The sequence below is a fragment of the Macaca thibetana genome, chromosome 18 (assembly GCF_024542745.1).
Source record: "Macaca thibetana thibetana isolate TM-01 chromosome 18, ASM2454274v1, whole genome shotgun sequence".
Taxonomy (NCBI): Eukaryota; Metazoa; Chordata; class Mammalia; order Primates; family Cercopithecidae; genus Macaca; species Macaca thibetana.
In genome coordinates, this window is record NC_065595.1 from 21,157,479 (window position 1) to 21,182,283 (window position 24,805).

Genomic DNA, 24,805 nt, shown 5'->3' on the forward strand with positions numbered 1-24,805 from the left:
GAAAGCTTGGCATTAGTCTGAAAAATTAGGCTAATTGACAAATCTCTTAAATAATAAGGACTATTAACTCATTAGACTTAGAGTCACTTAGTCACTTGAAATGCTAATTTAATAATAACTACACATTTATCTTTGTTTCTAGGATATTTATGGCTTATCCAACAAGAATTGAAATTTGCATTTGATTTGTAATGATTGATTGCTTTTTTATTTTTACTTATTTATTTATTTATTTGAGACGGAGTCTTGCTCTGTAGCCCAGGCTGGAGTGCAGTGGCACCATCTCGGCTCACTGCAAGCTCCGCCTCCCAGGTTCACACCATTGTCCTGCCTCAGCCTACCCGAGTAGCTGGGACCACAGGCGCTCGCCACCACACCTGGCTTATTCTTTGTATTTTTAGTAGAGATGGGGTTTCACCGTGTTAGCCAGGATGGTCTCGATCTCCTGACCTCGTGATCCGCTGGCCTCGGCCTCCCAAAGTGCTGGGATTACAGGTATGAGCCACTGTGCACAGCTGATTTATTGCTTTTTTAAACAGCACATGAAATACCTGGTTAGATAGCTAATACACCCAAAGCCATAGGAATCGTCACAAATGCAGAGGACCATTTAAGATTTTGACAACTAGCTGCAATATCAATACTTTAAAGGAGAACTCTTAATATTGTATAACTTTATTATATGTTAGTTCTTCTCACTCCTAATAATGTAGAACTTTAGTATGTGTTAGTTCTTCTCTGGATGACCAGAATAAATATAAAAGACACCAGTGGCAAAAACCTAGGCTTAAAATTCTTGCTTTGGAAACTTTAAAAGACTTAGGGGAAGTCAAATCAGTTTCTGTGGAGACTAAAATATATTCCTTCCGCATAGCTAAGGGAGAAGTGATGAGAAGGCCATAGAGAGAGCCATGCAGAGCCACCCGTCACTGTACAGAGGAAGACACTGAACTTGGGGAGATTAAGTGATTGGCCCAGGATCACACAGCTGGGAGGTGACAACCTGGACCAAATGCTGGGCTCTTAACACTAATCCATTACAACATGTTGACTGCACACAGCCCTGGTTCAGAACGGCCTCTGGATATGGCAGGTGGCAGATTGCCACACACGGGCCAGGGCACAGAACACTCACAATATTGAAACCAAACACCACCCACCTTCTTTCTTCAGCCTAACCAGGCAGCTGTGGGTGAGGAAAGATTGTTTAACTTCACATTTTTGTTACATAAAGATTCAGCTCTATCTTTTCCTTATTGTCTCCCTTCCTACCGACTCCATTACTATGCCACCATCTTTACCCTTGAACCCCTCAAACCTCCATTAGGCTCAGTTTATTGGATTGATCACGATGAAAGAGTGTTTCGGCCGGGCGCGGTGGCTCAAGCCTATAATCCCAGCACTTTGGGAGGCCGAGACGGGCGGATCACGAGGTCAGGAGATCGAGACCATCCTGGCTAACACAATGAAACCCCGTCTCCACTAAAAATACAAAAAAAATTAGCCGGGCGTGGTGGCGGCGCCTGTAGTCCCAGCTACTCGGGAGGCTGAGGCAGGAGAATGGCGGGAACCCGGGAGGCGGAGCTTGCAGTGAGCCGAGATCGCGCCACTGCACTCCAGCCTGGGCGACAGAGCGAGACTCCGCCTCAAAAAAAAAAAAAAAAAAAAAAGAGTGTTTCAGTCCTGAAGGAATTACCTTTCTTGGTTCTAAGGAGCTGGGGTTTTTCCAACATTACGCTGTGAGATGATAGTTTCACTAGATATTATTTTGTACCTACCCAGCCGAGACATCAGAGTCACATCCTCTTCAGCACAAGAATCAGGGACACACACGCCCACACTGTAGTCAGTCCCATCCTGGGAAACACAATGCCACAATGTTCTTTCATTTTGGCATTCATAACATATATGCATGATCATCCCAAGTAAGTTTGCTGCTAAATAATCAGATTGGGAGTGGGAGAGAAGGATGTTGAAAGAAGAAGTGTTCCAACTTCTTAAAAGATGACTTTTCCATTACTGAGTGGTTCAAGTGAATTTCCAGAGCATCGGACACATGCATATTTTTTTAAAAATGCCTCAAGGCTTAATGTAGGTGATTCTTTAAAAAGCAACCAGTAGTTTTGGATAATCTGCCCCACTGCCTCTCTCTTCCAAATGAAAGGTCATTAAGAGTTGCATCTCCTGCAATTTTCAATATAATTTCCAAGTTGCCATTAATTGGTGGCAGGACACATTGTATCAAATAAAGATTTTATTAACAAATCAAGCCAATAACTAGAATGCCTGTCCCAATAAAGAAAACATCAAAGTATAAATAAAACATTCTGGGATGATTCTTCTAAACACATAATTTAGAGGATTGTGTAGGCCTGACCTTTTTCTCCAGTGTCAAAACCATTAATCTGCTTTGAAAATGACATTTGTATGCACTGATTAATCCCTCAAGCAATCATTATCCCAACCCTCAGCAGGACAAATGGAGCTAGGTGGTCATCTCTCTGTCTCCACAGCGAACCATTCTAAGATCATTTTATAGCATTAATATCAGAGAGCTTGGATTTCTTATTGTTAATTTATACAACTGTTATTAGCCAACTTGTAATGTAATTTTCCTTTAGTACTGTGTGACACACATCAAGCCTATCTTTGTATTTCATAACAGGCTATGCTGTTCCTAGTTTTGTTTTCTGTTTTTGTTTTTGTTTTGTTTATTTGTTTGTTTTATTTGTTTTGTTTTGTTTCTGAGCAATAAAAGGATTAACATGCTTTGAAGATAGTCCTGCAAATTTGGTCAACTGATTTAGTAATGTTTTCATAAAAGTCATGGCCCGTCTGCTAGGATAACCTCAAATTCATGTTTAGAGTTCTGTTTCTGAGAAGAGTTAAGGGTAATGGGAAGTCCACCCTGCCTCTGGTATTCTAAAAGCTGTTGATGAGTCAGGAGTGTGTGGAAAGCTCCTTGACTTAATCCACCTCATACCAAGTAATGATGCGGTTCCCTGACAGCAAGGATACAGAATGGGGACTTTGTCTGGGACCAAATCCAAATTTTGAGGTCCTTTAGTAAAGGAGAGTCCCTACTGGACCCCAGCAGAGAAGGGCAGAAGACAGCTACCAGCAAACTCAAAATAACTCTCAAAAAGAGAGCCATAGCATTTGAAGCTATAGAAGCTGCTGGCCAGCGTTTGACCTTGGATTCCCTGTGAAAATTGTCCAGAGGTCTTGCTCCATACAATGTGGTAGAAGGAATATCTCAAGTCCTATGTGGTTTGTGAACAAGAGTCTCGTTTAATGTCTCACACTCAAGATGCTGAGCAGGTTTCTGCCAAGTATTTAAAATTTAGTTTTTATTTTTTGCAAAACATCGTAACAGTTTTTTTTTTTTTAATTATGAAAAGGAATCAATGGAGTTGTATTTTATTCTATATCATGACATTCGCTTGTCCTTCAAGAGCAAGTGTGCAGGTCCCCCATACTCACCTGCAGTATGTGAAGCTTGCAGTACTGCCCTCGGAAGTTCCCCTTGGGAGCATGGGTGGAAAGACACTCGCTGTATGATCCCAGCCTGTCCATGTTTCCATTAAGAATGTTGCTCCCAAGCTTCCCCAGAGAGTCATACACTGAGTTGCAAGGAAAAAGAAGTTTGCAAAATTACCTTTCTGGAGTCACTTTTAAATAAATTGATAGGTACTAAGTTCTACCTTCTGAATCTATCAAACTTACGTGACTGAAAAAGAAGAGAAAGAGATCTAGTCAGATGCTACTCTTTGAGCCTATGTTTTACATACATAGCCCCTCTCATCATGCTGGGAGAACAATGATGTGATTTTTTGTGCTATTACATTGTCTGCCAACAGTTGCTGAAAAAGATGAAGAGTTTGATTTCTTTTAAAAAACAAATGCTTTCTGGGAAGTGAAAAGGTATAACTAAAATGTGGTAGCTTTTCTTTCTCCTCTGCATATACCCAGGAGAAAATACTCATGTTTTTAAAAATTTTTATCCAGTTTTGTGGGACCTTACTTTGGAGACAGTTCATTTTTTCTTTTTTCATTTAACCTTAGAAGCAGAAGAGTGGAGTGATCAACTCCACAGTTCATGGCATTTTCAGCCCTGGTCCTGCAGAGTCTTTTTTGTTTGTTTATGCTTATTTATGGCCTTTATTCCTTCATTTAAAAAAATTCATTTCCTTTCATCTTTCTTCATCTCTTCCTTTCCTTTTCTCAGATTCCCCTCACTCCATGTATGTGTGCTGTGTATCCTCTTATTTGTAGGTACTCTTGTTTTGTGTATGTGTATCTGCCATATGTGTGAATGGTTTTGTGCTTCCACTCTCCCACTGTTTCTATATATGTCACACAGTGCTACATTTTTACAATTTTATGTGTATCTAGTCCAGGGCCACTAACTTCTGTATAATAATGCATCACCACCTTTGACTTAACTATTCCCCTGATGATGGATGGATAGATGATTCCAACCCACAGAAACACACAGTGGTCACTCCTCATATGTGTCCCTTTGTAGAACAACATGAAGATGGAGCTCAGATTCTACCTGTGAGTGGAATTGATGAATGATAAGCACACAAATACTTAGTCTGTGTTAATCCAGCGAGATTGCTCACTAGAGGGACTCCTTCAATCTATATCGCCCAGGGATGCTGGCTCTTTTTGTTGTTGTTGTTCTTTTTTGCTTTGTGCTGTTTAGCTTTTTAATTTTTGGCAGTTAATGGATATAAAATGGTATTTAATTACTGCTTTGATTTTCATTTATCTAATTACAAATGAGCCAAGGTATTTTTATTGATCAGTCAGCCATTTAAATGTTCTCTTCTGAACCCATGTGTCCTTTGCCAATTTTTTATAGATTTTTTTCTTTGTGGTTTGCCAGAGCTGCTTATTATTCTATGTATTGATTCTGTCTGTCTGAGTCATTGAAAGTAGATATTCTGGCAGTTCTCTGTCAGTTGACATTTCCATGATGTCTTTCATTGAACAGAAACCCATACTTTTGGTATCATGAAATCCACCAATATTTTGCTTATTGATTGTGCTTTTGGTGTTTTCCTAAGAAATTATTCCCCATTCATAGGTCACAAAAGGATTTTCTAATATTACCTCCTGCTGTCTTTATAGTTCTACCTTGTGTATTTAGGTCTGTAATCCATCTGAGTCATGGTGCATTTTTTTTTCCCCTCCAAAAGGTGGGCTGGTTATCCCAAAACCACCTCTAAATAGTTTTCCCTTTCATCATGGATTCATGGAGCAAGTTTCTTCTTATATCCAGGTCTCGTATATACATGGATCTGCCTCTGAGCTCTCTGGTTTATTTTGTTTATCTGAGATGACACTGCCTACAGAGCATGTACGGCCAATGCAAAATGACAACACAGGGCTGCTTGTTTAAAACTCTTTAAGAATTTGAAGATGATGACAGCAAATCACACTTCAGCCAAGCATAAGGCTCTTTTAAGAGTAGGTCCCTGTGTGACTGCAGGAATTGCATGCCCTGGAGGCAGCCCTGATTCTAGCACTGGACTAGATACACATAAAATTGTAAAAATGTAGCACTGTGTGACATATATAAAAATAGGAGAGTGGAAGCACAAAACCATTCATACATATGGCAAATACACATACCCAAAACAAGAACACCTACAAATGAGAGGATACACAGCACACATATATGGAGTGAGGGGAATTTGAGAAAGGGAAAGGAAGAGATGAAGACAGATGAAAGGAAATGAATTTTTTAAATGAAGGGATAAAAGGCATAAATAAGCATAAACAAAACCATATGGTTTTTATTATTATAGATTTGTATTATATCAGGCATTCTGCCTTTAGTCTTTTTTTTTTTCAAAATGGATCTAGTTAGTCGTGGACCATTAATCATGTATACAAATTTCAGAAAAAGTTTGCTGAGTTCTTCAAAACATCCAACTAGACTATTGACTTAAATTTGCTTTGAATTTTTACATTAATGTTGGGGAAGAATTGACATTAATTTTATACCAAGCCATCATTGGAGACCATGCTATTTATGCAAATCTTTTTGTGTCCTTATAATTTTACTTTTTTTTGCTTGGTAAACTTAAAACAGATTACATAAAATAACTCCTAAATAGAGTACAGTTGGCTATTTTCTGTGGTATTTTATTTTCAGTTTATATTTTCTTTTTTTTTTTTTTTAAACGGAGTCTCGTTCATCACCCAGGCTGGAGTACAGTGGCGCTGTCTTGGCTCACTGCAAGCTCCCCCTTCCAGGTTCGCACCATTCTCCTGCCTCAGCCTCTCAAGTAGCTGGGACTACAGGCACCCGCCACCACGCCCGGCTAATTTTTTTTGTATTTTTAGTAGAGATGGGGTTTCACAGTGTTAGCCAGGATGGTCTCGATCTCCTGACCTTGTGATCCACCCGCCTCGGCCTCCCAAAGTGCTGGGATTACAGGCATGAGTCACCACGCCCAGCGACTCAGTTTATATTTTCTAATTGATTGTTGCTGGCACAGAAATATGCTATTGATTTTTATAATTTGTTCTGATATTTGGTGAATTGACTGAACTTTCTTATTAGTTCTGCAGTTTTATTTCTCCCTCTCATAATCCTTATACCACATCTTTTTTCCTCTTCTAGTTTTGGAATTAAAGTTATAATCAAATTTACAAAGTGAGTTGGGCAGCTTTCACACTTTTTTGCTTTCAGGAACAGCTGTAATGATTATCGGCTGCCAGGGTTAGTGATGTTGAGGGAAGTAGGTTATATATGGCTGTAAAGGTGTAACACAATGGAGAACTTTCTAGTGATGAAATTGTTCTGAATCTTGGTTGGAGTGTGGCTTACGTAAATCTACACATGCCATAATGACATAGAACTATATCCACAGATTATATCAACATCAATTTCCTTTCAAAAAAATATTGTACTATAGGTCAGGCGAGGTGGCTCACACCTGTAATTCCACTTTGGGAAGCCAAGACGGGTGGATTGCTCAAGTTCAAGACCAGCTGGGGCAATGGTGAAACCCTGTCTCTACAATACAAACAAAACAAAACAAAACAAAACAAAAAATTAGCCAAGCATGGTGGTACATACCTATAGTCCCAGATACTCAGGAGGCTGAAGTAGGAGGATTGTTTGAGCCCAGGAGGCAGAGGTTGCAATGAGCTGAGATTTTGCCACTACACTCCAGCCTGTGTGACAGAGTGAGACCCTGTCTCAAAAAAAAAAAAAATGCTGTAATTATGTTTGACACAATTGGGGAAAACTGGATGAAAGATATGTGAAACCCTTCTTGTTCTGTGTTTTCATAGATTTTGTATTTGTCTATTTGGCATTCACTCATTCATCACTCAATTGTGTTAACTACATTTTCTTATTTTCTGTATTTGTCAAGCTCTGACATGTGTGGCCTCGCTGACTGAGAAGAGACTGCCCCTCCCATGGCTACCCAATTCTTAGAAGGAGCAAAGGCTCATCCTAGGAGCATACCTTTAACATGGAAATGAATCAATCCAGAGCACATGACCCCAGCTATCGCCTTTATCGAACTCTCACACACCAAGTCAATGTTCCTCTGCCCTAAAGCACCCCAGAGCCAGGTGCCAGACAATCTGAAATCACCCGAGTTACCCAGAGCCCACCTATAGTATTCAGACCAGCCGGTCCTGCACTGTTCACCCTGCTCTGCCTGACTTCCCTTCAGAAACCCCGACAAAGGCAGTGACCTATGCTTCTCCTTCACCCTCCTGCCTCCTGGCCAATTGTATGCTTCCCCAGGTGGCTCTGTGTGGCATGGCAGGCCCCTCCTGTGTGGCATGGCAGGCCCCTCCTTCCAGGAAATGCGAGTAATAAAAATCATCTTTTTTTTTTCTTTGAGACAGTCTCACTCTGTTTCCCAGGCTGGAGTGCAGTGGCATGATCTCGGCTCACTGCAACCTCTGCCTCCCAGGTTCAAGCAAGTCTCTGCCTCAGCCACCCGAGTAGCTGGGATTACAGGCACCCATCCACCACGCCCAGCTAATTTTTTTGTATTTTTAGTATTTTTTTGTATTTTTAGAGATGCGGTTTCACCATGTTGGCTGGGCTGGCCTTGAACTCCTGACCTCATGATCTACCCGCCTGGGCCTCCCAAAGTGCTGAGATTATAAGCGTGAGCCACCACGCCTGGCCTAAAAATCATCTTTCAATGGCATTGTCCTTTCAGTGGAGACACTAAGTCATTTCTATAAATTAAAATCCCATGGGTACAACTGATACATCACTGAACTATTCTTGCAACTTCCTGTGCACCTATAATTATTTAAAATAAAAAGGTTTAAAAAAGTAAAGTGAGATGGGCAACTTTCACACTTTCGAAGTTTGCTGGAACAACTGGGATTGTATATTGTAAGAAGTTGGGTAGAATGGAACTGTTTCAACCATCATAGTCTATAATTTGGTGAGAAGGAAGGTCTTAATTTCAAATGCTTTTCCATTTTTCTATTTCTTTTTGAACCATTCAAAATTTTTAAAATTTATTCATTTTGTTTTGCTTTCCAAATATTCATTTATTATTTTTTATTCTTTGTTGTATCTATATTTACTCCTTTTTCATTCTTCAGTTTTTATTTGTATCTTTTCTCACTTGTCCTCCTTCACTATGGCTTGAGAACTCTAACAATCAGCTTTTGGTTTTGCTAACCTTGGTATTCTTTATGGGTTTGTTTCTTTTCTGTCTCATTGATTTCTGACCTTTTTTTTTTTTTTTTTTGAGATGGATTCTTACTCTGTCACCCAGACTGGAGTGCAGTGGCACCATCTCGGCTCACCGCAACCTCCACCTCCTGGGTTCAAGGGATTCTTCTGCCTCAGCCTCCGAGTAGCTAGGACTACAGGTGCCCGCCACCATGCCCAGCTAATTTTTGTATTTTTAGCAGAGACAGTGTTTCACTGTGTTGGCCAGGCTGGTCTGACCTTATTTTTATTATGTCCTTATTGTTTCTTTGAGATTGATCTGTTTGTCTTTTATAAATTTATTGAGTTGATTGCTTAGCTCATGTTTTCAAACTTTCTTATGTCCTTGTAACAGGTATTGAGAGCAAGGAATTTTCCTCTAAGTACTGCTATATCTGTATCTAAATTTTGATGTCTGGTGTTTTCATTATCATTCAGCTCTAAGTGTGTGTGTGTGTGCACTCACACAACTTTCCCGTGCACTTTCTTTTTTTTTTTTTTTACAAAGAGTTAGCTGGTAATATAATATTTAGTTTCCATACAGAGAAGATTTCTCTTTCAGGTTTTCTTCTGTAATTTTGAAGTCTGATGTCAATCTGATTGCTGTTCTCTCCAGAAGTTTTTAGAATTTCCTCATTGCTTCTAATATTCTTAATTTTATCTCTACTGACATATACTCAGGTGTAAATTTTCTTTATTTATTTTAGCGTACTATAAACCCTTTCAACCTGATATTTTTAATCTTCCTTTAATTCCAGAGAAAGTATTGTCATTATGTGTTCAAATATTGCCTTCTTCCATTTGCTTTGTTACATTTCTCCTTTTGGTTTCTATTATCCAACTGTTGGCACCTTTAGCCTCAATATTCTTTGGTTTTTCTTTAACCTTCACATCTCTTTATCCTTTCCTGCACTGTTTTGAGAGATCTTCAAACTGATCTCCCAACTCACTAATTTTTCTTGGCCTCTATCCATCTTACTATCTATCCTATCTATTTCGTTTTGATTTCAACTGTTCCTCTTGACTTTTTATGATTTTTTTTTTTTGTGCTTTGTATCAGTCATATTCTCCCTTATCTCTGATTACATTTATTGGGCTTTTTTATATTTCTGATGACCCACCTGTTCCAATCATTCAGCTTCACGTAGTACACATGTTCTTCAGTCCAGTGTCCCTCTTTTATGTGCCTGCTCCTCAAGGATTTGGGTGTGTTGGCTTGTGCACTCTTATACTCTTTGTCTGGTGAAGTGCATGTGTTCAAGAACATGTGACAGCCCAGCCCCCAGAGTGTGTGCTGCCTCAGAAATGTAAAGAGTGCAGAGAAGACAGCACGACCCTCAGGGCAGAAAACCCTGGCACACGGAATCAGCGGCAATCCCAGCCCTGCCGAACAACGCTCTCAGTCTGGAATTTTCCCTCAAATTATCTGAAAGAAGCAGCACCGAGAAGACATAATCTCCTGCTACTGCGATCCCCCAGCTCCTTAGGGAAGAAAGAGAACCGAAGGCAGAGGCCAGAAGGGTGAATGAATGAGTGAATGACCAGGCTGGGATTACAGGCACCTGCCACCATGCCTGGCTAATTTTTGTGTTGGTCAGGCTGGTCTCGAACTCCTGACCTCAGGTGATCCACCCGCCTTGGCCTCCCAAAGTGCAGGGATTCCAGGCGTGAGCCACCGTGCGTGGCCCAGTTGGAGTTTTTCAAACTTGATGACTATGGTCCGTTTGACTTCTTTCCCTTAAAATTACATGGCAAGACGAATGTTGCCAGGACTCAGGCAGATCTGTGCATTGTGACAATAACAACTAACATGTAGGCCCTAGTGTGTGCCAGGCATGTTTTGAGTTGCTTTCCGTCCATTGTCTCATTTAACCCTAACACAACTGTGTAACGTTATGAGCTAAGTAATCATTATAGTCCCCATTTTACAGATATGGAAACTGAGGCACAGGGAGGTCACGTCACTCACTCAAGGTCACATGACCAGTACAGGGTAGTAGAAGTGAGAAAACTGAGGCTCAGAAATGATAAGTAATATGCACAACAACAGAAACCTAACTCCTTTTAATTGCTAGCAAGAATTAGAGCTGTGTATTCAAACCCAGTTTAAGCAGAATTCATAACCTCTTACTCTTTCAAATAGACACAAGGACCCAATTTTTACTTGTCAGTTTGGAATATAGATTCTTAGGCATAACTAAAGATGATGGTATTCTTTAGAAGGAGTGGGGGAGAAAACCCCAATAAAGCTTGTGAAATGACCCTGCTCCTCCTGCATTTCTGTCTTAACTACTACAGTTGGATTTCTGAGATTTAATCTGGAAATCAGGTTGAAGGAACTGCATTTTGCTTACATATGTGCTTTAAAAAAAAAAAAAGAAAAACAAAGGGAAATATGTAGGCCGAGTGCAGTGGCTCATGCCTGTAATTCCAGCACCTTTGGGGGCTGAGGCAGGTGGATCGCTTGAGCCCACAAGCGCAAGACCACTCTGGGCAATGTGGCAAAACCCTATCTCTCTACAAAAAATACAAAAAATTAGCCAGGCATAGTGGCTTGCACCTGTAGTCCCAGCTACTCAAGAGACTGAGGTGGGTTACCTCACCAGGGGAGGTCAAGGCAGCAGTGAGCCATGATCACACCACTGCACTCAAGCCTGAGAGAGAGAGTAAGACTCTGTCTCAAAAAAAAAAAAAAAAAAAAGGAAAAGGGAATATGTTATTTTGAAAACCTCCTGGTCCTAACTTGACAAACAGTACTTGCTGAGTTCACCGGGTTAACTGGCTTTTGAGGAGCCTTCGCCTCTTCTCCGGCCAGTTCCACTGCGTCAGACCACTTGGGCTCAGCCAGTGGGTGATTATCAGTGACCTCTTTTCCATAGGTTTTCATTATTCCAGGTTTTTGCTGGAATGAGAATTACTGACCCTCCCATTTTCCTTCCAATGAGTTTGAGTCTCCTTGTCTCTCACCACACTCAGAACCTTAGAGCTGGTGTGTAACTTGGCCGTTTACAGCCATCGGTGATCTTCTAGACTGAGATGAACCACAAGACTGACCATGTCCCTCCCCTCCTTTAAACTCTTCAAGGCCCTGTGAACATAGTTAAAAGATAAGGAGAGAACACGGTCACTATATTTATAACTTAGATAAAGAATTGCATTCAGAACACATAAAGCACCCTTACAAAGCAAACTTTTTTGTTTTGAGGTGGAGTCTTGCTCTGTTGCCCAGGCTGGAGTGCAGTGGTGTGATCTCAGCTCACTGCAACCTCCACCTCCCAGGTTCAAGCAATTCTCCTGCCTCAGCCTCCCAAGTTGCTGGGATTACAGGTGTGCACCACCACACCCAGCTAAGTTTTATATTTTTATTTTTTTTTATTTTTTTATTTTATTTATTTATTTATTTATTTTTTTGTTGAGACAGAGTCTCGCTTTGTCACCCAGGCTGGAGTGCAGTGGCCGGATCTCAGTTCACTGCAAGCTCCGCCTCCCGGGTTTGCGCCATTCTCCTGCCTCAGCCTCCCGAGTAGCAGGGACTACAGGCGCCCGCCACCTCGCCCGGCTAGTTTTTTGTATTTTTTTTTTTTAGTAGAGACGGGGTTTCACCGTGTTAGCCAGGATGGTCTCGATCTCCTAACCTCGTGATCCGCCCGTCTCGGCCTCCCAAAGTGCTGGGATTACAGGCTTGAGCCACCGCGCCTGGCCAGTTTTATATTTTTAGTAGAGATGGGGTTTCACCATGTTGACTAGGCTGGTGTCAAACTCCTGACTTCACGATCCACCTGCCTCAGCCTCCCAAAGTGCTGAGATTACAGGCGTGAGCCATGGTGCCCGGCATAAAGCAAACATTTTTAAAACGCCAAAGAAATGATTTAAAATCCACAAAAGCTACGAACAGGAAACCCTTGGAGAAGGAAATCCAACTGACTAATAAATAGGAGAAAGTTGTTCAGTCTTGCCAGTGAACAGCAATTAGATATTCTACTTACTGTATTGGTTGAAATTTTAAAGGTTAATACAATTAAGTATTGGTGAGTGTCCAAAATTCATGTGTTGGAAACTGAGTCCCCAATGTACCAGTATTGGAAGGTGAGGTCTAATAAGAGCTCATTAGGCCTGATAAGAGACCTAATAATGGACTAATGTCATTATTGCAGGACCAGGTCACTTGTGTAGAGAGTGGGTTATTATAAAAGCAAGCCTGGTTCCTTATGCTTTCTCTCTCATTTACCTTTCCACCTTCCACTGCGGGATAACACAGCACAAAGTCCCTTACCAGATGCCGACACCATGTTCTTAGACTTCCCAGCCTCCAGAACTGTGAGAAAATAAATCTCTTTTCTTTATAAATTATCTAGTCTATGATATTCTGTTATAGTAGCAGAAAATGAACTAAGACGGTAAAAATATGAATACATTTATTTATTTTGATAGAAACAAGGTTTTGCTGTGTAGCTCAGGCTGGTCTTGAACTCCTGAGCTCAAGCAATCCACCTGCCTCAGCCTCCCAAAGTGCTGGGATTACAGGCGTGAGCCACCACACCCTGCCTGAAGAAATTTTTTTGGTCTCCTGGAAGCCATTCTCTCTCCTTAGTAAGCAACTAGATTTTCTTTTTTTTTTTTTTTTTTTTTTGAGACGGAGTCTCGCTCTGTCGCCCAGGCTGGAGTGCAGTGGCGCGATCTCGGCTCACTGCAAGCTCCGCCTCCCAGGTTCACGCCATTCTCCTGCCTCAGCCTCCCGAGTAGCTGGGACTACAGGCGCCCACAACCGCGCCCGGCTAATTTTTTGTATTTTTAGTAGAGACGGGGTTTCACCGTGGTCTCGATCTCCTGACCTTGTGATCCGCCCGCCTCGGCCTCCCAGCAACTAGATTTTCTTTTAGAGAATACCACTGCCCAGCTGTGCACAATCTTGACCAAAAAATCAAGGTGCTCTGTCCTCTCATTACAGAGGCCAAAGGGGTCCCTGGAAGCCACTCCAAGCCTTACTGCCCATCACTGTGACACACAGTCAACCCTCTGCCAGGACTTTAGTGGAGTGAGAAAGGTCCCAAAGCCAAGCTTGGGCTCCACTCATCCGCCAGGAAGCAGGTCTTTAGCCTTTCCCTGCCTCCTCTGAGCTGGCCCATACTTTGCCAATAGCTTTCCTTTATGTTGAAGTTTGCCAGAGTCAGTGTCTGGGGTTTAGCCAAAGACTCCTTTCAAACTACGAGGCACAGTGATCCAGCAAGTCAGCGTCTCAGAATCTGCCCCAGGGATACACACATGAGCACACAATGCAAGATGCTTGCGGCAGTAATGCTTGTAATGGCAAAAAATTGGACAGACTGTGAGGTTTAACCATTTCAAAATGCCATTTTGTAGGATAAAACAGTTGAATGTTCACAATTCCAAATAGTTCAACCTCTCTCAGAAAATTGTTAAATGAGCCAGGGGCTTTCATAGTTCATATTTTATTATGCTATGCAAAAACTAAAAAGAGATACATATTTACTGCTGTGGAAATACTCCAAGACGAATTATTATGTAGGGGAAAAAGCAAGTTTAAGAAATACATACATATATATATACACACACACATACACACACAGTATAAACATATACTCTCTCTCTCTCTCTTTACATATATATATATTTGAAACAGGGCATTACTCTGTCACCCAGGCTGGAGTGCAGTGGTATGATCTCAGCTCACTACAGCCTTGACCTCCCAGGCTCAAGCAATCCTTCCACCTTAGCCTCCTGAGTAGCTAGGACTACAGGTACACACCACTACACCCAGCTAATTTTGTTTTTTTATTTTTGTATAGACAGGGTCTATACATTATGTTGCCCAGGCTGGTCTCGAACTCCTGGACTCAAGTGATCCTCCCACCTTGGCCTCCCAAAGTGCCGGATTACAGGCCACCATGCCTGGCAAGAAAAATAAATACATTTTTTAAACGTAAAAAATTATATCTTTCTAGTACATACCAAAAAGAGGAAGGAGAAAATTCTAGAAAAATTTATACCTCATTGATAACAGTTATTATCTAGGAAAGGGACTGGTATTTGAATGAGGGAATAAAAAGGTCTTGAACTTTGTCTGCATTATTTAGATTAATTTACAGTGTGAACAAATTCATGTATTATTTATGTAATAATCTGTAAAAATTTTTGAATCAGTATGCTTCTTAAATTCTTAATGGCGTCCCATCATCTAGAGTAGGGGTTGGCCAACTATAACCCTGCTTGTCTTTTAAGAAAAGTTTATTTTTAATAGGGCCATGCTCATTCATTTACATATTGTCAGAGCTGCTTTCTCACAAAATGGCAGGGTGAGTAGCTGTAAGAGAGACCGTCTCGCTGACGAAGCTGAAAATATTTACTATCAGGCCCTTTAGGGAAAAGCTTTGCAGACGTCTTAGCTATGGCTGTGATTCTCAGCTCTGGCGGGAATTCTAGTGGGCATTCGAATCACCTGAGACATTAAAAAAAAAAATACACCCAGGCTCCACCCCGACAAAGAATGACTTAATTGGTCAGGGGTGAGGCTTGAGCTTTAATTGTTTTTTCAAAATGTCCCAGGTGATTGTAATGAGCAGCCAGGCTTGCCTGCTCTGACTTTGAGGATTAATTCCAGACTCCTGAGTACGGTTTAAAAGGCCCTTCATGACCTGACTTGCCCCTTTGGGCTCATCCTCCCAACCCACGCTCATTTCCTCTGCTCCAAGATACAGAACGCACACAGGCGACACTGTCTTTAAGCGTGGAATGTTCCCCTTTCCATCTGCCTGGCAAATGTTGAATCATCCTTTAAGTCTACTGAAGGATGCTCTTCCCTAAGAAGCATTCCAGATTCTTGCTTACATGTCACACTAAAAGGTAGGTTGACATTGTGTACGTGTCTCCCACGGTGAGGGGAGGGAGGAGGCGCTATGTCTTCATGTATCTCTCAGAGCAGGAGCTCAATGAACATTTGCTGAATCAAATTAAACTTAAAAAAATTTAAGTTCAAATGCCCAAAATCCAGCTCCACAGAGACATTTTGAAGTCTCTTTGTGTCAGAAAAACAAAACAATTAAACTGGATGCGTTTACTGTAACAGACTAATTTTTTTTTTTTTTTTTTTTTGAGACAGAATCTTGCTGTCACCCAGGCTGGAGTGCAGTGGCACAATCTCGGCTCACTGCAACCTCTGCTTCCGGGGTTCAAGCGACTTTCGTGCTTCAGCCTCCCAAGTAGCTGGGATTACAGACATGCACCACCACACCCGGTTAATTTTCGTATTTTTAGTAGAAATGAGGTTTCACCATGTTGGCCAGGCTGGTGTCAAACTACTGACCTCAGGCGATCCACCTGCCTCGGCCTCCCTAAGTGCTGGGATTACAGGCGTGAGCCACCACACCCAGCCTATAACAGACTAAATGATTTTCAAATCCTCTTTTCCATCATGGAGTAGCCCCAACTCTGTAGCCTGAAGTGTAAGAAAGGGTCTGGAACCATAAGCCTTGAAGGAGACAGAAACAAAAGAGATGTCAAAACTGAGGCTGTCTCCCTCCTTAGGGAAACCCTGAAGGGCACATGAAGAATATCCCATTCTTCATTTGAGAAGGTTAAATTCTAGTTTTCTTTCCAGTTGGTATTTGCTTTCTAAGCTGATTGCATTTGCAGTTGTCTAGCTGAGCTCATATTTTGTGCCATGCAAATTTTCAAATTGCATTTGCTTCCTTTCTGAGTATGAATTCAAATGGACAAGTTGCTCTTTTCCAAACTAATCCTTAATTAGCTTCTGTCAAGAACCTAAGAGATGCCAGGGCACGGGCACCCTCCAAATCAAAATACATTGTGATTGTCATGGGAGGGAGAAATAGAATAAATGAATGATTAATCGCACCTGCTACTTCAAATCATATGGCAGTTGTTCCAAGTTTCATTTTCAAAAGATTAAAAACAACTTGTTTCAATTCTGTGCTAATTGGCAGGCAAATTTTCTTTCTCACTTGGTGGCAATGAAATGTGGATATTAAAATGCACAGCTGATTAATTTCTGGGTTTGAATAGAGGAAAAAGGAGACCTTGGTCTACAGTCTTAAGTTTTTAAATATGATGTGTTGACATCATGAAGTTGAAGGCAGTGGAAGCTTCTGGAATGCTAGGCCACAAACAAATCCTGAAAGGAATTATGTCGTTCAAGCTTTTATTAAGCACCTACCAGATTGCTGTGTTACATTGGAGATTTTTGAAAATAAGAATAGTCCTTGCCTTACAGTTGACGATACAGGCATGCAGGTAAAATGCTAACTAGCAGGTGCCAGAGATTTCCTTGTGGTAAAAGAGCTGAATGTGCTCTCCATTTCACAGCCTAGTTCCCGAGACAGGCTCTTAGCAGACACCTCCTGGCAGTCCCCCTTGTGTCTGGTCGGCTATTAATCTTAGACCAAAAGAACAAGAATAGCATGCATATTAATTTCTTGTGGCTGCTGTAACAATTACCACAGATTTCATAGCTTAAAACTATAGAAAGTTATTTTCTCACAGTTCTGGAGGCCAGAAATCCAAAATAAATATGACTGGACTGAAACCAAGGTGTTAGCAAGGGCTGCACTCCTTGTGGAGGCTTCAGGGAATAATCTGTTCTTCCTCCAGCTGCCGGCCTCCCTTGGATTGTGGCCACAGCATTCCAAACTCTGCCTCTGCGGCCACAGCGTCTCCGTGTGCATGTGTGGTGGATGCATATTTCCTCCTGTCTCCCCCCTTTTTTTTTTTTTTTTTTTTTCTTGAGATGAAGTCTCACTGTCACCCAGGCTGGAGTGCAGTGGCACGATCTCAGCTCACTCCAACTTCTACCTTTCAGTTTCAAGCAATTCTCCTGCCTCAGCCTCCCAAGTAGCTGGGATTACAAGCACCTGCCACCATGCCTGGCTAATTTTTGTATTTATAGTAAAGACGAGGTTTCACCACGTTGGCCAGACTGGTTTCGAACTCTTGACCTTCAGTGATCCACCTGCCTCAGCCTCCCAAAGTGTGGGATTACCAGCGTGAGCCACCATGCCCGGCCTGTCACTCTCTTCTAAGGATACATGGGGCTGCATTTAGGGCCCACCTGGATAATCCAGGACAACCCCCACATTTTAAGATCCTTAATTTAATCACTTCTGCAAGGACCCTGTTTCCATATAAGGTAATGTTCCCAGGCTCCGGGAATTGGGATGTCTTTTGGGGGACCGTGTTTCAGTCTACTGCAGCATGGCTATTTGGCATCCAGTGAACCCAGAATTTCAGTGAAGCCCAGTTTCACCCTTTACCTTAACATTTGCTTCATTTCAGCATCTTTTCTGTCCCTTGCTCTGGCATCAGGACAGGGTCTGGCCTTGAGTAAAATGCCCTTCAGACTAACAGCTGGGTGGGAAAAGAGGCAATATTCAGAGACTGAAAATCAAGATGACCAGATCTGCCCTGGTGACAGGGGACCCAGGCTCGGCCAGGGGCCTGTGATGGGTGCTAGTCCATTCAGTGTCTGCCTGCAGACCCCTGCCTCCGACAAGGCATCAGCTGTGGCCTTGGCTTCCAGGAGAGAAGATGAGGCACACGGACAAGAGACATGAAATAAGCATTCCAGGAGGGAAACGTGGAATCCAAAGGCAGCAGGTGACCCGAGTAGGAAGCTCAGTACTCTGGCCAATAGGGTGGGCTCAGGACTTGGTATAGGAACCAGGGAAGAGGGACTTAAAGGGTTAAAGTCTCAGAGCAAAAGTAGCTGCTTGGGGAAATTTTCAAGAATGTGATGAGATTAGAGAAACAGGAAATGAAAAGCCCAGCAGGCTGCTTGGGATCCTGAGGCCTCCCTTCCTCCCTCATCATTCTGTCCCAGAGGAATCAAGTGCAGCAAAATGCAGCAATCACGTGAAACCTGGGGAGGAGCTGAGATCTGCTGAGGGAAGTTAAAATTCCACATCAGTAGCTTCCCCTGCAAGTTCTCTGCTGTAGACACACATGGGCTGGTTGCACTTGAAGAAAGTGCTCTGGGGCGAGGCACAGTGGCTCACACCTGTAATCCCAGCATGTTGGGAAGCCAAGGCAGGCAGATCACCTGAGGTCAGGAGTTCAAGACCAGCCTGGCCAACACAGCAAAACCCATCTCTATCAGAAAAAATACAAAAATGAGCCAGGTGTGTTGGTGTGCACCTGTAGTCTCAGCTTACTCGGGAGGCTGAGGCAGGAGAATCACTTGAACCAGTGAGGTAGAGGTTGCAGTGAGCTGAGATCGTGCAACTGCACTGTAGCCTGGTGACAGAGTGAGACTCCTCAAAAAAAAAAAAAAAAAGCTCTGCTACATCTCAAGGAAAATGAGTCCCTGGACCTACCCGAGGCACAGTGCTTTACTTTGTTTTTTTTTCTTCTCTCCATTCTGGATGATAAATACATGCTTTTGATTCTAGAGTGCATTTGAGAGGTGTTAATTCGTAGTTCTTTGTATTAGTTTGCTAGTACTGTCTCCAGAATTTTCCACAAACTGGGTGGCTTAAAACAACAGAGATGTATTATCTCATAGTTCTAGGGACTAGAAATCTGAAATCAAGGGCTGAGCAGCATTGGCTCCCTTCAGAGGCTCCGAGGAAGAACCAGTTTCATGCTCTCCTAGCTTCTAGAGGTTGCCAGCAACCCTAGGCCGGGAGGCATCACCCCAATCTCTTCTCCATCCTTATGGAACGTTCTCCCTCTGTGTCTGTGTCCAAATTTCCCTTTTATAAGGACACCAATAATGGGATTAGGGCCTACCCTAATCTACTATTACCTCCCGTTACATATCTGCAAAGACCTTATTTCCAAGTAACTTAACATTCACAGGAACCAGGGGGTTATGGTTTTAACATATCTTTTGGGAAGACACGTTCAAGCTGTAACACTCACCAGGTGGGGATTAGTATCGATTACGCTGATATAAAAACCGTGTGGGACACTGGATTCATTCGCTAGGGCTGCCATAATGAAGTACCACAGACTGGGTGGCTTCAACAACAGGAATTCATTTCTGCCAGTTCTGGAGGCTGTATGCCTGAGATCAAGGCACTGGCAGGATTGGCTGCTTCAGAGGCCTCTCTCCTTATCCTCTAGGAGACCATCTTCTTGTGTCCCCATGTGGTCTTCCCTCCATGTATGTCTATGTCCCAAGCACCTTTTCTTATAAGGGGCACCAGTTATTGGTTAAGGCAATCCCCACCCCAACTCATCTCATCTGGGCTTAATAATCTTTTTTTTTTTTATTATTATTTTTTTGAGATAGGGTCTTACTCTGTCACCCAGGCTGGAATACAGTGCCACAATCACAGCTCTCTGTAGCCTCGAACTCCCAGGCTCAGGTGATCCCCCCACCTTAGACTCCTGGGCAGCCGAGATTACAGGCATGTGCCACCATGCCCAGCTAAATTTTTGTATTTTTTGTAGAGATAGTTTAGCCCTGTTGCCCAGGCTGGTCTTGAACTCCTGGGCTCAAGCAATCCTCCCACCTCGGCCTCCCAAAGAGCTGGGATTACAGGTGTGAATCACCAAGTCTGGCCCAATTATCTCTTCAAAGACCCTGTCTCCAAATAGAATCCCATCCTGACATACTGGGACTTAAACATATGAATTTGAGGGAAACACAAGTCAGCCTATAACATACACAAATTACAAATAATGAAGCCTGTAGTATAATAATGATGTCCTTAGTATCAATTCCACGTATAATGAATTGATTCTCTCAGAATACTTTCATTGATTTTTACCCAACTCTTGTGTCCGTAGCCAATCTATGTTTCAGTTGACTAAGTATCGTCCCACATGAATGTTGATATTTTCATTCACGTTAATGAGTAATACCGACGTGAAACAAGGAAGATGTATGTCAGAACTTATTTGTCCATGATGTGAGCAAATTTTTTGCTGAATTTTATGACAGTTGGAGTACTGAAGATACTTCCTTATCTTTTTGTGCTATTCATAATGTAATGGTTAGACATTACACACTTCTAATTTGCACTCAAGATTTTATCCATCAATTTCCTCAGTCTAGACAATAAAACAATAAATCAAGCCCTGACTTACAGCTATTGCTGACTTCCCTGATGAAGACAGGCCCCCGTGGCTGACTCCCAGCTCTCAAGGTGACGTCCTTGAACACGAACTTAGAAGGCCACGCACAGTAGCACAGCAGTGACTTCCACTATACAGACACGAGAGCTGTAAAGAGCTTTAAGAATACAGATAGATTTTTTTTTTCTTTTTTATTTTGACAGTCTCACTCTGTCGCCAGGCTGGAGTGCAGTGGTGCAATTTTGGCTCTTTGCAACCTCCGCCTCCCAGGTGCAAGCGATTCTCCTGCCTCAGCCTCCTGAGTAGTTGGGATTACAGGCACATGCCACCACACCCAGCTAACTTTTGTATTTTTAATACAGACGGGGTTTCACCGTGTTGGCCAGGATAGTCTCAATCTCCTGACCTCGTGATCCACCCACCTCAGCCTCCCAAAGTGCTGGGATTACAGGCGTGAGCCACTGTACCCAGCCTGTACCCAGCACAACCGGCCAGCGTTAACATAAGACATAGATTTTTTTTTAATGTAGTAAAATAATTAGGAAGTGATGAGTTTTGAATATTTATTACTTTTGGGCTGGGCATGGTGGCTTACACCTGTAATCTCAGCACTTTGGGAGGCCAAGGTGGGCAGATCACCTGAGGTCAGGAGTTTGAGAACAGCCTGACCAACTTGGTGAAACCCCATCTCTACTAAAAATACAACATTGGCCAGGTATGGCAGCGCACACCTGTAATCCCAGCTGCTCAGAAGGCTGAGGCAGGAGAATTGCTTGAACCCAGGAGGGGGAGGCTGCAGTGAGCCAAGACTGCCCCACTGTACTCCAGCCTGGGTGACAGAGTGACTCAGTCTCAAAAAAAAAAAAAAATCTATTACTTTCGTTCTTAATATAATTTAATTGTAAATTTGCGTGAGTTAGCCCCTAAAAATAATTATATTTAACAACCACCTTGACACTTAACAATTGGCACTCTCAAGCCAGCACAGACTGTCTGTAGCACACTACTGGGCTTAAGAGTCAGAAGTCCTTTATTTTAGGTTCTGGGTATATGTGCAGGTTTGTTATAGGTAAACTATGTGTCATGAGGGTTTGGTTGGAATCCTTTAAAATTGCTGTAGATTTCCAGAATTGAGTACACAGCCTGGCCATTTACAGGTGAGGAACCTTGTTAAAGGCAGTGTGTGAAACAAGGTGATGTGGCTTGGGTGAGGCCACACAGCTGGTGATTGGCCTAACCAGGAGGTGGTCCCAGGCCTTATTGCCAGCCTAGCACAATTTCCACTGCTTAGTATCCTGTCTCTAAACCTTGATTCGTTTACAAGAGAAGTACAATAAGGAAAGGAACAAAGTGCCTGTGGGAAGGTTCAGGGGGTCAGGCAGAGAGAGAAAGAGAAGGAGAAAAGAGACCAATTATCAACATAGAAGGACAGCCCAGACAGGGACCAACCCTGAATTGTAATAGAAATAGACAGGTATGAAGAAAGAGGAAGGCAGCTCATTCCATGGTGGTTAATGTAAACCAAAAATACGATTCTAAGACCCCCAACCATCTGAATGCACCCTTCCTTTCAGCCAAAGGCATTCCAAAGTTAACCTGAAAAACTAGTTCAGGCCACAATGGGAAGGGAGGGGGGACATCCCTCATTATACCCTCCTCCCTGTCAGAATTCAGGCACAACTGGCCAGTGTTAACATAAGACTGATAGAGGAGACTTAAGTCTGATAAGAGACATTGACAATCTATTGTCTCTGAAGCTTGTTACCTGGAGGCTTCATCTGCATAATAACCTAGGTCTCCATAATCCCTTATCTTAACCCATACACTTCCTTCTATGGATTCCAGGTCTTTAGATAAACTCTTTCAACCAATTGCCAATAGGAAAAGCTTTGAATCCGCCTATGACCTAGAAGCCACCCCACCCCCTTCCAGTTGTCCTGCCTTTTCAGACCAAACCAATACACATCTTACATGTGTTGACTGATGTCTCATATCTCCCTGAAATGTACCAACCTGCAGTCTGACCACCTGGGCATATGTTCTCAGGATCTCCTGGGGCTGTGTCACAGGACATCAGTCACTGATTTTGGCTTCGAATAAATCCCTTCAAGTATTTTACAGAGTTTGACTCTTTGTAGACATCAAGGAGAAAGAACATTTAAAATAATCAGGAGAGAGGATACCAGTGATCTTTTGGGATGTGGTTTTTGTTGTGTTTTGTTTTTGAGATGCAGTTTCGCTCTTGTCACCCAGGTTGGAGTGCAATGGAGTGATCTCAGCTCACTGCAACCTCTGCCTCCTGGGTTCAAGGAACTCTCCTGCTTCAGCCTCCCAAGTAGCCAGGATTACAGGTGCCCACCACCACGCCTGGCTAATTTTTGTATTTTTAGTAAAGATGGGGCTTCACGATGTTGGCCAGGTTGCTCTTGAACTCCTGACCTCAGGTGATCTGCCTGCCTGGGCCTCTCAAAGTACTGGGATTACAGGCATGAGCCACTGTGCCTGGCCTGGATATGGTTTTTGTACGTGATAAGAGGTTGAATGTAGGACTTCTGAGGTTTACGGAGTTTAAAACAACAGCAACAAAACCAGAAGCAGACCAGAACGCTCGCTGAGGACTGTAGCAGTAAAAAGGGACATAAAATAAAACCCCAAGATCCAGGAGGGTGGCAAAACCAAAGCATACGAAAGTATTTGGTGGATTTTATTTCTGTAAGGATGGTGGACATGAGAATGTTAGAAAGCAAATGGAAAAAGATGGTGGAAAGTTTGAAACGGAGCCTCCTTTTAGAGTTAGATTACTACAGTGTTTCCTACCATGGCTGCCCCCTTTAATCTATCTTACCCACTGCTGGATTAAGTGTCTCTAAATATCAGTCTCTCTCCTGTTCTAGAACAGCCATGACTCAAGGACTCTCTCTCCACCTTATTCTGCCGGCCCTGGTCCATTATCCAAGCTCCTATACAGCCCATGCCTGCCACAATCTTCGTGTTTGGGGATTGGAGGTGGCATTTAAAAATGCCATCACGCAGCTGGGCATGGTGGCTTATGCCTGTAATCCTAGCACTTCAGGAGGCCGAGGTGGGCAGATCTCTTGAGGTCAGGAGTTCGAGATCAGACTGTCCAACATGGTGAAACCCCGTTTCTACTAAAAATGCAAAAATTAGCTGGGTGTGGTGGCGCATGCCTGTAATCCCAGCTACTTGGGAGGTTGAGGCAGGAGAATCACTTGAATCCGGGAGGCAGAGGTGCAGAGATAACGCCATTGCACTCTAACCTGGGTGACAAGAGTGAAACTCTGTCTCAAAAAAAAAAAAAAAAAAGGCTATTATGCAATATTTAATACATTAAAAAGTCATAAACAATAAAACAAGTGCCTATGTTCCCACCACCCAGCTTAAAAAATAAAACTTGACCAATCATTTGAAATGTGTGTTCCTAATTGCATCCCCACCAAGGCTAGCCCTGGACTGAATTTGGAGGTTATCATTCTCATGCATTTCTGAATATTTGTACTACATATGCAGAACCACATAGAGCAAGACAGCACCTTAAATTGCATTTGTTTAAACTTACATATGTATATAACTTCCTACAGCTTGTTTTTTTCTTCTTGATGTTATTTCCATGTGATCCATATGTGTAGCTCTGCTTCACTCTTTTTGCTGCTGGGTTTTATTTTGTTTTTCTTGTTTCTCTTGTGGCTTATTTTATTTTATTTTATTGAGACAGAGTCTTGCTGTGTCACCCAGGCTGGAGTGCAGTGGAGCAATCTTGGCTCTCTGCAACCTCCGCCTCCCATGCTCAAGCAATCCTCCTACCTCAGCCTCCTGAGCAGCTGGGACTACAGGCATGTGCCACCACACCAGACTAACGTCTTAATTTTTAGTAGAGACGGGTTTCACCATGTTGGCCAGGCTAGTCTCAAACTCCTGAGCTCAAGCAATCCACTTGCCTCAGCCTCCCAAAGTGCTGGGGTTACAGGCGTGAGCCACTGTGCCCGGCCCTGTTATTGCTTATTTTATTAAACGATT

General features: G+C 42.6%; 1 protein-coding gene across 1 annotated transcript in view; it reads right to left on the minus strand.

Moving 5' to 3' along the window:
- LOC126941443 (O-acyltransferase like protein-like) overlaps positions 1 to 24,805 on the minus strand; it is a 76,829-nt gene that overhangs the window by 48,990 nt on the left and 3,034 nt on the right. Inside the window, exons 2-3 of the mRNA XM_050768071.1 lie at positions 3,484 to 3,623; positions 1,779 to 1,857 (exon numbers count right to left, since the gene is read on the minus strand). Coding sequence (XP_050624028.1) covers positions 1,779 to 1,857; positions 3,484 to 3,623 — 219 coding nt within the window. The remainder of the gene's footprint in view (positions 1 to 1,778; positions 1,858 to 3,483; positions 3,624 to 24,805) is intronic.